The sequence below is a fragment of the Antennarius striatus genome, chromosome 18 (genome assembly GCF_040054535.1).
Source record: "Antennarius striatus isolate MH-2024 chromosome 18, ASM4005453v1, whole genome shotgun sequence".
Classification (NCBI taxonomy): Eukaryota; Metazoa; Chordata; class Actinopteri; order Lophiiformes; family Antennariidae; genus Antennarius; species Antennarius striatus.
In genome coordinates this window covers 8,751,685-8,766,185 of record NC_090793.1, presented here as the reverse complement: position 1 = coordinate 8,766,185, position 14,501 = coordinate 8,751,685, and the positions used below count along the sequence as shown (strand labels likewise).

General features: G+C 41.0%; 1 protein-coding gene across 2 annotated transcripts; it reads right to left on the bottom strand.

The window, feature by feature from the left end:
* Nucleotides 1-222: 222 nt before the first annotated feature.
* Nucleotides 223-13,646, bottom strand: LOC137612187 (solute carrier family 22 member 21-like). Of its 2 annotated transcripts, XR_011038827.1 has the most exons (11): nt 13,106-13,646; nt 12,849-12,952; nt 9,477-9,631; nt 9,099-9,270; nt 8,331-8,472; nt 8,111-8,205; nt 7,612-7,826; nt 7,314-7,496; nt 3,334-3,469; nt 1,970-3,048; nt 223-1,615 (listed from the first exon to the last, which is right to left on the bottom strand). XR_011038827.1 is itself a non-coding variant. In XM_068340586.1 (10 exons), exons 1-10 carry the CDS (start codon nt 13,442-13,444, stop codon nt 2,985-2,987), a joined length of 1,605 nt encoding a protein of 534 aa, XP_068196687.1. In that variant the 5' UTR covers nt 13,445-13,646; the 3' UTR covers nt 223-2,984. The 2 variants fall into 2 exon arrangements, 1 of the variants encoding a protein (XP_068196687.1); XM_068340586.1 differs by having other exon boundaries at nt 223-3,048.
* Between the last annotated feature and the right edge of the window lie 855 nt (nt 13,647-14,501).

The window sequence follows — 14,501 nt, the reverse complement described above, 5'->3', positions numbered from 1 at the left end:
TCTGGAGTTACTGCATCCGACATCGTGTACAAAAAAATCCAAATGAAGTGAGTGAATGTCATGAAAACAACTGAATGAGGAACTTGCTGATCTGGTTTGAGAAGCAAAACCAGTTCACAAACTACGCCATCTGGAGATTAAGATAAACAAATAAGATAAATAAGAACAGAAAATGAAAACAAACAACCTTTGAAGATTTTATTCAATGAGCTAAAAAAAAAACAGTTCTGTAGAAAGATAAATTCAAGAACAAAATGTCAAAAAACAGCAAAGAGAAAAAATTGTCATAGTTTCATTCACAAAGTGTTCTCTCATATAAACACCATATGTAGTTCACAGATAATAGAGGAGTGATCTTGGAGTCCATGCCAAGGTTTTGTGTTTAAAGTCTTTCCAAAGTATTAAATCTTCATACCAGTTGATTGCATTTGGTAAAACAGTTAAGAAACTAAAATGATAGTAAAATCAGTAAATTTGATATGTGTAATTTTTTGCAAATTTTATTAAAATTTTCCAAACAGTCACAAAACAATGAAAAATGTGTAACATAATACACTGACATTATAAGAAAAAGCAAATGGCTGTTTTTGTGCAATCTCATTGACGTAGGTAGCCATGGTAACAGTGGAAACAACCAGAGATAAGGAGAAGAGAAAAGAAGCATATTCACCATACCTTACACATGTATACCATACCTTACTGTATATACCTTACAGTGTAAGAAGGGTGTACCTTACCCACCATGTGGGCCTCCTGCTGTTATGTATGTTATTTTATACTGTTTATATTTTAGTTTTAGTTTAGAATATATATTCTGTTAGTGCTGCATGTGTCTGTTAGTGTAGTGTATATCTTGTGGTATGTCCTGTGGTGTCAGTGTTTCTTTTTCTCCTGGTATTTATCCAGTATTTATTCATTATGTAATGCCTGCGCAGTGGATACGTGCAATTTCCTCTGGGATTAATAAAGTATCCATCCATCCATCCCATCCATCCATCCATCCTATTTATACGCATGTTGGCTTAGTTTCTGTGACCATACATTGAATTGTTGTGGTAATTACTTGTTCACAAGTGTAAATTGTGTTGCTCTGTTTTAAAGTTTCTTTGTGAAATTGCAATTTACGTAACAAGTTTGGATTTATTTGATGAAGTGTTATCATTCGTATATGTAAGTTTGTGCATGAATGGTTGTTTGTCTTTTATGTGGCTCCATGGGCACCAGTGTGGCTCCCGGTGTGTACCCCACCTCTAGCCCATAAATCAGCTGGTATAGACTCCAGCAATCCTGTGACCCGCAAAAGCGGAAACAGCAGATAAGAAGATGACTGAATGAATGAATGTTACAATTTTTCGCAGCCTCCGTTTAATCGGCCTGTCCACACACTGGCTTGCTTTGTCCACTAGGTGTCACTGTCGCTCATGTTTGTGTTATTTGTGGGTTAGAAATTTGTTTTACAGTAATTTAGTGGCGCATGGAATGCATTATATACAACTAAAAATGCTTCTTTTGAAAAGGTTTTTCTTGATGTCTGAATTTCTTTCGCCTTGATCAGATCTCTTCAGCCTGTAGTTGCATCTGAGTGGTCTGTTGGTCTTTCTTTAAACAGCAATACCTTTAGGATATGAAGACAGTCAGATTGAACACAAAATTGGTAAAAAGCACATTGTCATAACAAGAGAGAAACAGCTTGTAAGTTTTTGTAAGAATTTTGTTTAAAAACTATTTGTTTTATTATATCATCCGCATCTTAAAACTGTAAATGCTGATGCTCTAGACCTGCTTTTGGATGAATTAAAATTAGTGATTTCATTATGAAAGTTCACACAGCAGCATACTACCTGATGGGTCTGGCCTCGCTGATAAGGTCAGGAAGTTTGCTTTTTCTGGTTGATGATGATTTACAAATTACAATTTCGCTGTAGCATTTTAAATAAAGTCATACCTAATCCATGATATGACACGTTACCATTGATTGCTGTCTTTCATGCAGCAGCCCAAATGAACAGCCTTCTCCACCTTCTCTGCACCTCTCCCCAGTCAATCCTGTTCACCAGACTTCATAGCAGACATTATTTACTGACATACTTCAGAAATGTAGGTCAAAGAAAAATGCGGCTTCTAAACTGTGAAGTCAAGTACAGTACATTTTGTACTTGACTTCAAACTGTATGGCATGGCACATCTCTTACTTGAGGTCAAGGTTAAATTTCAACTTTTGTGCATTTTTTGCACATATCTCAGGACAGATAAGATAGAAAGACAAAACAAAAGGCTTTATATTCAGGGAGGCAAGGGGATGAAAATGAGATCACAACCTTGACCTTGAAAAACTAGGTCAATGTCAAATTTGCACTTTTACAGTGCACCCTTGCGCACTCACGCATCAACACTCATGACTTCACCTCACTGCGGATTTTTGGAGGGCAGTCACATGATACCGTACGCGCATTCTATTGGCTGACGGCATCTGGAAGTTCGCTACGTTCTGTGCGTCTCGCACTTTCGTGAAAGACAAAAATGCTTGAACCAATCGGTAAGTGTGGGAAAAGGTAATAAAGATAGAAGGTAGTTTAATATCAGTATGAGGAGACATCATACTGATAGACATCACTGTGTGTATGAATGGTTCTGTCTTTCGTGTGGCTCCGCGGTGCAACGGTGTGGCGCTCGATGTGTACCCCACCTCTCGCTCATAACTAGTATAGGCTCCAGCAACCCTATGACCCACAAAAGTTGAAACAGCGTATGAGAAAAGTACTGAATGAATGAATGTTATAGTTTTCGCTGTCTCCGTTTAGTGAACCTGTCCACAAACTGACTTGCTTTGTCCACTTGCTTCGTGTCACTGTGTCACTCATGTTTGTTCCGTCTGTGAGTTACAAATTTGTCTTAATTTAGTAGGGCAAGAAATACATTCTAAACAACTTAAAACGTTTCTTTTGGTCAGATTGTTCTTGCTGTGTGAGTTTCTTTCTCCTTGATTATATATTTTCAGCCTGTAGTTGCATCTGAGTGGTCTGTTGGTCTTCCTTTAAACAGCAATACCTTTAGGATACAAAGACAAGCAGAGTCAGATTGACCACAAAATTGGTAAAATGCACATCATCATAACCAAAGAGACAAACCTCGTATTTCTTTTAAACACAATTCTTACAAAACCTATTTGCTTTATATTCATCAACATCTTAAAACTGTAAATGCTTCTCCAGACTTGCTTTTGGATGAATTAAAATTAGTTATTTCAATATGAAAACTAACATGGCACCACACCTTCACAAATTTCCCCACTGTGGGATAATAAAGGATTATTATCTTATTATCTTATCTTACCTCCTGATGGGTCTGGCCTCGCTGATCAGGTCAGGAAGTTTGCTGTTTCTGGTGTCTGGCAGCAACATGCTAACAGCAGCACCCACAATGCTAAACGTTCCAAAAATAATGTATGGTAGCATCTTGCTGTAGATACCTAAACACGGAATAAAAGCATAAAGAAAAAAAATTCACTGACTATAATTCCACTACATGGCTTTTTCAAAGAAAACATTTGGAGATGACACAAAAAGAAAAAAAAAACAGATGAAAATAAAAGTATTGTGTTTGCTTTGGTTTAAGGGTGCATGTATCGTGCATGCTGACTCATTGTCACACCGTAGTTACTATTTGGAACACTCAAATGGAATCAAATATTGTTAATATTTTCAGTAACAGTAGTGCTTTTCTAACAGGTTGAAGTTTCCTGAAGTATGGTTCATGTATCTCTCCTACAAAAGCTCATGGAGAAAATAAAATATATCAAATCAAAGCCAAGTAAAAATGAGTGATGTCCTCGTTTGAGCAAGGGGCTGTTAAACAGTTAAAACAGAATTAAATATCAAGACAGGTCAGGACAAGTTACAGTAACATTTAAGAGAGCATTTTTTTTCATGTTTAAGTTATGTCAGTGAAGTATGTGCACCGTACACTGAGGCTAGAGACATTCGCTGGCTTGTCAGTGTGACTGGTTCCAGACACCACAGGCACTGTTCCCACACTACAGGACTTCCGTGAACCAGAGACAAATGCATAGACAAGTGTCTGCTGATGGAGGTCGGTTACGTGTTCCAGGATGATCACAATCTCAGATTCTATCCCGGTCTCAACGACACACAGCAATCCGTTTAAGACCCAAAGGGGTGCACATGGACGAACAGCTGCAGGATCTTCATCAAAACAAAAGTGCTTTCTTGGGAGCAGAAGAAATCAATAATGATCAGGAGTGCAGAGGAGCTGGTGAAATACAAGCAGTAAAGATGGACAATAGTTGTTATTAGAGTAATCCCTCACGTATTCGAGCTTGAAGATGCACGGGTTCACTACATCACTGAATTTTTTGTAGGTAGTCACATGATACCACACGCGCTATCATGGTTCTGCTCTTTTTATATTCTTGGCAGGTCTGTTTTTGTGTTAAGCTTGTTTTCTCCTGACAGGTCAGGCTGTGGCAGGAGGTGTGGCTGGCTGTTAGCGGATGACGAGGGACACCAGTTGTCACTCTGCTCATCAGCTTCTTCTCAAAAGGCCTGGTCCTCTCCTAAAAGGTAGTGATGGGCAGATGAAGCCCCATGAAGCATTGAAGCCTTTCATCCCAATCGGTTCACGGTGGTTCGGAGCTTCATGAGGCTTCATTTGCTCTAGTTCGACATCTACTGGATGCTAAAATACCAGGTGGCATGAGTTTGACGTGTGCGGCATTTTGCAGAAAGCCTTTTAATAAAACTGTCAGCAAAAAAAAGAAGTATGCAAAATATGTATAGTTTAGTGATTATAATATATATATGTATATATACACAGTATATAATATATACAGGCAAACCTCGGTTTCCGACCACAATTTTTTCCGGAAGGCTGTTGGAATAGCTATTTGTTCGAATTCTAAATACAATTTTCCCATTTCAAATTATGTAAACGGTCTTAATCCGTTCCAAGACGCTAGAAAATGACCTGTTCTGGTAATTCATCATGTTATGTCATTTATATATCAAATTGTATAGTAATGAAACATATCAAAGAAATGTAAAAGAAAGAAGCAAACACGAGAAAGAAATCTGGTTAGCCCAAGATGCAAGTTATCGTCGTCTTTGGGACTAATGTTTATGGTACCGTAACTCGTACCATAGGCAATGGAACACAAATTAAGTGAAAAATTATTGAATACAGTGAGGGGAGGGTGGAATCTCCTAAACTGACTCTCTCCACACTATCTATACCTCGCTCCAGAATATATCTAACACTATCTAATTTCCTAACTGTCTCCACACTATCTAACCACAACTCTCCACCAAAAAACCACATTCTGAATGAGGCATTTACCGCGAGCAATGAGGGATTACTGTAAAAGAAAGATCTGTACAACAGAATCACTTCAATAGTGGGAGCCTGTACACTAATTTTGAACACATCATAGAACAGTTGAAAAACCATTCAACATCATCAATGTCAGATAGATTAATGAAAGACATGGATTTCTGCTTGGAAGGATAACGCTAAGTTTGAGATTTTAAAGTGAGTTTAAAGCTGAGTGATGTTAATATGATTTTGATATTCCTATGCAGAAAACTGGCAAGGTCAACTTCTTGTTTTGACTATCTATTAGGGATAAGCGAGTACACCACTATCTGTATCTGTATCTTTTAAATCAGCAGTCCCTAACCTTTTTTGTGCCACGGACCGGTTTCATCTAAAACAATATTTTCACGGACCGGTTTTCATTTGTTACGAGCTAACGCTCTCAACTTTATTTTACATCGTCAATGTTCTGAAACACAACCAAACTACCTCTCTCTAATTCGCACATCCGGAAGTGCCTCTATCTGTTATCCACAACCACCATCCCCCTCTGTTGGTCACAACTGTCATGACACATTACTATCAACAGTCGATTCAAGTGATGGCACTGATGAGGTTTATTTTGAAATATAGGGACTTACAATTACGGAATTTGATGTAGGAGAAATACTGATCATTTCCAATAAAAGGGTGAACAAGTCAATCAAATAATAATAATAATAATAATAATGAGAATTAGTGGTTGGGGACCGCTGATCTAGAGGTAATGGGAGACAATGACACCTGAAGTGTATTCCGGACGTCTGGTCTACTCCGCAGTTTGGTTTTCTTTACTGTCACTGCAGAAAATCCCGCTTCACAGGGTTTTCAATACTTTTTGGGCAATCTCAAGATATTTGGTCTTGATTTTAATCCAGAACACTAGCGCGGTAGTGGACGCTTAATTGTGTGGGGTGGTAACCTGTAACGTGACCGAGACCTGTCAGAAGTGAGAAAGTGTCAAACTAAGAGCAAGCAGGAAAAAAAACAAAAATGACTGGAGTGGAGGCGGTGACTGATGCAACACGAGCAGTTTCCAGCTCTGTCTGGTCAAATACACTGCGTAAGTGCAACAAGACAAAATAAGAAACGAGTTCACCAAGTAACCCTAAATAGACTGAAATAGAGGCAATCTGAAGGAAGCCACGAACAGAAAGATCAGTCAATGTTTGTGTGTGTGTGCGAGAGTGGGTCGGTGCTAGCAACACTCTGGCTACAGTCTCTGTAGGGATGGGCGGGCGCTCTGTGTGAGTGGCCAAACACAGAGCGTGATGACAGTCAGTTATGAGGATTTTCCTTCAGTTACGCCAGCAGGAATAGGCTCCAGCTCCCCATGACCTGTGCAATCTTATGAAGTGGTCAGAAAAATGAATGAATGAATGAATGAATGAGCTCCAGTTTTGACGAGTTTTACTCGCAGCATGCTCGTACTCGTCAAAAATGAGTTAACAGTACCGGATACTCGTCTGAAACGAGTAACCGGCTCAACCCGACTGTATATGATGATAACAAACCTTGCTGTGTCCAGGAAGAATGTAAACATGGTCATGCACTAGGTTATTTCTGGGTTAAAGGCTAATATCTGGAATTAATTAAGGGTATGAAAGTCTGTCAAAATTCAATGTATGAACTGGTTGAAAACACTTATTGTCAGAATTGTCATTCTGGGGGACGGTAATTTCAAAAGCCAAATGGCTTCTACCCATCAGCCCCCTTTTTCTTTTCTTTTTTATGTTGTTGCTGAAGTGGAAATGTGATGAAGGTGTGAAGTCTGTTATATTAAGATGTCCAAAAAAACCTTAAATAAATAAATGCATAAAAGTCAACCTGTATAGTGCTGTCATGAGATTACACCAACAGAAAAGCTTCCTTGGAGAGTAACTCCGGATTCTTCTCTGATTACAATTTAAATTGTAAATCAATATTTACAAAGGAAAAACACTTACCTATGTAAACGATGTAGGGACAGATGACGATGCTTATGCGCGAAGCTGTAGATGAGAACCCTAAGCCCATGTTCCTGACCACAGTGGGCATGAGCTCAGCAGAAAACACCCAGGCGAAGCTGTAAGCGGCTGTACTGCCCATCTTCCCCATCAATGCAAACACCAGGAACATGACATGCATGTCTGAGAAAAACAAATGTGATCATTGAACTAAGCATGTACAATCATAACTACACACTATTTCTTCAACTCTTTTCAGAGATTCCTGTTTCGGTAAAATTGTTCTTAGAGGATAGACCTTCAGGAACCAGCAGGGTGACCAGTAGCATGATGCCAGAGAGCATCATTGTGATGCAAAGAAGAGTGGGTCGAGGCGCACGGTTAATGACTAGCCAAATGAATACGTATCCCACTAGGTCTATAGCTGCTGAGAAAAAGCAGTTGAGGTAGGGATTTCCATCCAAGTTGCTTGTATTGAGAGAGAGACCAGTATAGACCATGACACCAGATATCCTGCAGAAAAACAAAGTCAGGGAGTTGGAAAAAACACTGATTTCCACTATACTTTTTTTTAAAAATTTGTACATTTTGTGACTGATGATTAAAATGGAACAATATAATGCATTGGCCTCCATTTTATAAAAACATTTTATAAGTATAGGTGGCAGTCTGGCAAAAACAATACTGACGTGCATTAAATTTATGAATCAACACATCATCCTTACTGTAGTATAGTATAAAGTGTATATATATCTACATTCAGGAAAATTACAAACGGAGAAAAGTTGACACATTACCATATGATAGAAGATAGAATTGTCATATTCCTCATGTTTGTGGTGCGTATCAGGTCCATATAAGTGTACTTCTGCTTCTCTTCATGTTTATTTTGCTGCATAAGACAAGAACAAAAAAACAGTGACAGTGTGTCCTACTTGTTTACTACGATTTTCCTACAACACCTTCCACGGTATAGGGAGTACTTGCCCCTTATATATAGTATAATGGAATAAATACCATTAGCTCTAAAGATTCGCCAGTCCTGAATATGACATCAGGGGCAGGGACTCGGTTCATTTTAGCAGCTTTACGTATGATCAGCTCAGCCTCTTCAACCCGGCCTTTCTGCAAAAGCCAACGTGGAGATTCAGGAATCACCCTGAAGAGAGGTTGAGAGAGAAGTTCATTGAACACATAAAAAATAATACTAACAATACAACTGTACAGGATGGCATGATGCAAATTTCTCATCAAGGTGTGACAGTTCCAGAGGTGTCCAGGCATGCCTCCAGATCTTGTCTGTTTTTGGTATCAAAGGTGTTACACCCATAACCACATTCATTGCTTCTCACTCACGCAAACCCTGACACACCCTTTTGCTGTTCATAAATTTACCTCCTGTAAATATTTGAATTTACATGTTGACTATGTGTGAGAGGCTTGGAAACCCAGAAAATATTGCATTGCATTGTTAATATGTGAAATGCATAATCACTTTAAACCTCCAGGTTTTTTAGTTTGCAAGTGTGTGCGTGTGCGTGTGTGTGAGCATGTGTGATATTTTATGATAGCAGTAAATGAAACCATCGATTCCCATTAATGTATCATTTATTGTAGTTGTAATTAAATTGAATGACAAATCATACTCTTCCTCGCAAAGGGAACCCTCATTATTAGACACAACATAATAAAATCATAATTTTGACAGTGTACAATACATGCATACAAAGATGCTAACATGTGACAAAGGACAAACCAATATTATTTTGTTAACCAGTATCTTACCACCAGAAGAGAAGCAGTACAAGGGGTGGGATGGCAGAAGCTACCAGCAACATCCTCCAGCCTCGAATAAAGTAGGCAAAGGCTGGCAACAAGGCGTAACCGATCCCAAAACCTCCAGAAAGGCCCAGACTACTGAAGGTCACTCTGGCAGACTTCCTCAGGATCTCAGTTCCTGATCAAGACGAAGTACAGGAAAACACATTAAGATGAAGTAGAACACGAGAGCATATATTCATGTAACTCCCTGCAGTTACATGAATACCATTCATTCAGTTTGCACAGCTTGTCTGAAAATAAAATGCCGCTGCTGTCCACCAGAAAAGTTTCACATTAGCAAGATGTTGAAGAAAGATCAGAAGGATGTGTTTCCTTTCTCACCCAGAGTGAGTGACACAATATTTTGCGAAGACTGCCCAAGTCCTCTCAGACAGTTGAGGATGCAGAACATGATCCAACTTACGGAGGCAGCCTGGATCAAAGGAGTGACTGCTTGCAAAAACAAGATGGAAAAAAGCACCGGCTTTCTGCCCCACCTGTAAGTCATGGAGACATGAAACAAACAACCCATTTATAATCCAATCATTACTTTTCTTATAAATAGTTTCTTTTTTTTAATCCTTGTAAGGTGTTCAATTGTTTTGTTATTCAGCCAGTGTTAGTGGGCCTGGTGGACCCACTGCATTTTTGCATTTTTAAAATAATACAATCAATTTTGTGTAATAATGCTCAGAAGATATTTATCTGCAAGAAACATTAACAAATTGTTTGGTTAATATTTACTTTTTACCTTTTTTGGATTACATTTTTTAATTAATGTGCTACTTGTTTTTTCTCGGTTTACATAAAACATCACAAAAAATAAATTTAGATATGAATCTTCTTCTTTTCCTTTCGGCTTTTCCCTTCAGGGGTCGCCACAGCAAATCAATTTCCTCCATCTAGCCCTGTCCTTTGAATCCTCTTCTCTCACACCAACTACCTTCATGTCTTCCCTCATTACATCCATAAACCTCCTCTTTGGTCTTCCTCTAGGCCTCCTGCCTGGCAGTCCAAAACTCAGCATCCTTCTACCAATATATTCACTATCTCTCCTCTGGACATGTCCAAACCATCTCAGTCTGGCCTCTCTGACTTTATCTCCAAAACCTCTAACATGTGCTGTCCCTCTGATGTACTCATTCCTGATCCTATCCTTCCTGGTCACTCCCAGAGAGAACCTCAGCATCTTCCTCTCTGCTACCTCCAGCTCTGTCTCCTGTATTATCTTCAGTGACACTGTCTCTAGACCAAACTTAAATAAACACATTTACAAATGAAGCAAGTTTTTTTTCCTATCTTTTGAAGTTTATTTCGGGGTTTTTGTGCTGCTTTTCGTCTGGACCTGTTTGCCAAGGGAGTCCCTAGCAGGAGCGTAAAGCCCTGACAACATAGCTCCTGGGATCATTCGGGCACTCAAACTCCCCACCACGATAAGGTGGAAGCGCTCTATGATTAGTAAAAAATCAAGGACCGTGACATTGCCCGGTATGGCGCAACCGGGGCCCCACCCTGGAGCCAACTCCAGGGTTGGGGCTCGTATGCGAGCGCCTGGTGGCCGGGCCTCCGCCCACGGGGCCCAGCCGGGCTCAGTCCGAAAGGACAGCGTGGGCCCAATCTCAGGTGGACTCGCCACCTGACGAGGAAACCGTAGAGGATGGGTGCAGTGTGGATTTGGTGACAGTAGTCAGCCAATCCCCAGACAAAGAGTCTAGCTCTAGGGACATGGAATGTCACGTCACTGGGGGAAAGGAGCCAGAGCTTGTGAAGGAGGTTGAGAGGTACAGACTAGATATAGTTGATATAGAGAGGGGCTGGACTCTCCACTTTTCTGGTGTTGCCCAAAGTAAGAGGCGGTGGGCTGGTGTGGGCTTGCTTATGGCCCCACACCTCAGCTGTCATACTGTATGTTGGAGTTCACCCCGGTGAACGACAGGGTTGCGTCCCTGCGCCTTCGAGTTGGGGACAGGTGTCTCACTGTCATTTCGGCCAACAGTCCAAATGGCAGTGCGGAATACCCAGCCTTCTTGGAGTCCTTGGAATAGGTCTGACTTACTGCCGGCAGTAAGCCAGACCTGTTCCAGGTGCATGTTGGACTCCAGCAGGGCTGCCCTTTATCACCGGTTCTGCTCATAATCTTTATGGACAGAATTTCTAGGCGCAGACAGGGTCCAGAGGGAGTCCGGTTTGGGGACCAAAGGATTTCATCTCTGCTTTTTGCAGATGATGATTTCCTGTTGGCCTCATTAAGCCTGGGCCTTCAGCGTGCACTGGGACGGTTTGCAGCTGAGTGTGACGCGAGTGGGATGAGGATTAGCACCTCTAAATCCGAGGCCATGGTTCTCGAGCGGAAAAGGTTGGTGTGCCCTCTTCAGATTGGTGGAGAGTCTTTGACCCAAGTGGAGGAGTTTAAGTATCTTGGGGTCTTGTTCACGAGTGAGGGAAGGATGGAACATGAGATTGACAGACGGATCGGTGCAGCTTCTGCAGTGATGCAGTCGCTGTATAGGTCTGTCGTGGTGAAGAAGGAGCTGAGTCGCAAGACGAAGCTCTCGATTTACCGGTCAATCTACATTCCTACTCTCACCTATGTTCATGAGCTTTGCTTTGGGTCATGACCGAAAGAACAAGATCCCGGATACAAGCGGCTGAAATGAGGTTCCTCCGTAGAGTGGCTGGGCGCACCCTTAGAGATAGGGTGAGGAGTTCAGTCACCAGGGAGGAGCTCAGAGTAGAGCCGCTGCTCCTCCACCTCGAGCGGAGCCAGCTGAGGTGGCTCGGGCATCTGTTCCGGGTGTCTCCTGGACGCCTCCCATGCATGTCCTACCGGGAGGAGACCTCGAGGAAGACCTAGGACACGCTGGAAGGACTATGTCTCTCGGCTGGCCTGCGAACGCCTCGGCTCCCCCCGGAGGAGCTGGAGGAGGTGTCTGGGGAGAAGGAAGTATGGGCATCCCTGCTGAGACTGTTGCCCCCGCGACCCAGCCCCAGATAAGCGGTAGATGATGGATGGATGGATGAAGTTTATTTCAACTTCATTTATTTACCTCAGTGTTCATGACTGGTGGTTCATTGTACTTCTATGACACATCTGTAATAGAAGTACTGATGTGAAGTTCTATTACTCATGTAAAAGAAGTACACATGAGTTAAACAGTAAACCAAAAGATAGAATCAAAACATTGTAAATTAAGATAGGAGATAAGTTGATCTTTTATTCTTCACACAGTGAATAAATATTCAAATTAATCAGTGACGTAGTGAGTGGTTCTAAGAAATTGCAAATGATGTGCTCGATGTTTAACGACATGTTCAAGAATATTTCCATTTTATGCGGATTGAAAACGTATTCAAACTCAGGGGGTTAAAAAATGTCCTAACCCTATTACTGAGTCCCATGATGCTTTGCTGCAGATTTACCCAACAAACTACATAAATTGGTCATGGATTTAACACCCGTTAGAAAAGATAACATAGACTGCATTGCTTCAAGAGAATTCACATGTGCACGCTCAAGTGTTGGCGATAGTTGCTATAATGATGTCTGCCTTATTTCAAACATAATGCAGTCTGGATCGGTGTGTGAGTGATGTGATGATGTGTGTGAATGGTGGCAGGTCATGATGATGACCAAGTGCCTTATCAGCTAGTTTTGTGTATGAATAGGGAAGATTCTGGTTAGAATAAAGCTGTCGTTGAATAAACTGTAATTACCTGTCTGAGAGGTGACCACAAATTAAGCATCCAATCAAGACTCCGACAAAATATAAGGAAGTGGAAAAAGGGACCTTCCATGCATTTTCACACACTAGATCCCACTGTAAGTAACAGGAGGGAAGATATGTTTAGATTACAGTGAGACAACACTGAGAAAAATGACAGAGAAATCTAAATGAAATCATGACAAAGTAATGAAAGGGAGAGTCTCAGTCAGAACACAGTGATGTAAAATACCAGCTGAATGAAGTTACCTCTGAAACGATAGTAGAGGTGTATCTGTCGGTGCTGTAGACCCATCCATCCAGACACTGCTCTGTGTCGTTGCTGAGTTCCTCCGTCTCCTTCCAGCTGTCGTCCCCTTTGTATCGTGAACAGCTGTCTGGTCCGATGCTGCTGCTGTTGTGAGTGGAGTTGATCCATTCTTTGCAGTGATGTTCTGGTGTATCCGAAACAAAAACCACGAGCATTGGCATATACCCAGTTGGAATTCCAGTTACACTAAGCATAACAATAATTAAAATTTGAAAAAAGCCAAAATAGCCTAGAAAAGCTGTACAGTCTTCAAAGTCCTCTGTTTTTGCAGTCGCCATTCTGTCTAAAACTAAGGCCCCGGTTCACACGGTGCCGGAACTTTTTGAAAACGCAACTTTTTTTCCCACAACGCATAGAAAACAAATCGCGTCCACACGACAGCGTTTTCAAAAACGATCTGCGTCCACACGTATCCACATCATTGATCAACACGTGTATAAGCAGGAACAACTCCGAAAAATACAGGAGAGAGGATCAAGCGCATCCCGGTCCGACCCAGAACTGGCGTCGGCGTCTTGGGCGAGATACGTGAATGAATGAATAAAAAATTAAAAAAACATATATAAATTTTATGAAACAAAAATAAAGATAAAAGAAACAGACGAACAAATATTTGAGTGCAAAGCGTGTTTATCAACGCATCTTCGACGTGGAGCTGTTATACGTCAGAAAGTGGCCGGTTTTAGCTCCGTTTGTGCGTGTAGACACGGGACACATGCATGACGTCAGAGCGTGTTGTGTGTTTTTGTTGTCGCAGGGACACGCCCCCCGGAAATAAACAGTTGCGGATACAGCGTCCACGCCACACCGTTCAGACACCGCGTTTTCAAAAAGTTCCGGCATGGTGTGGACGGGGACTAGATCAACAGTGAAGGATTAGGCAGGAGTCCAATGAAAACGTGTTGAACTGGTTTGAACACTTTATTGATGTGACTGGATGTCACAAAAACCTTTGAACTGGCTTTTGCCATACAGAGGTGGTTGGGATATGTACAGACACCACAGATTATCAGAAGAATGAATTTCTGAATTTGCTTCAATAGCATCATATAGCATCAAAAGTATTAACTGAATTGTCTACCAAGCTTCATAAAGTTTGGAGCATTACTGAAGGTGATGACTATGTAGTCATCGCAGTCTCAAAAACACTTCATAATATTCACAATGAAGCAGCAACAGATGGTACATTGCCAGACTTACATGTATAGGAAATTCTATTAAAGAAATGACCCGGTGGTTTTCAGAAAACTAAATACATGATTTTTCAACATGGTTCAAGGTACAGTACCTTTGTGATGATTTACCAATTACAATTTCACTGTAGACTTTAAAATA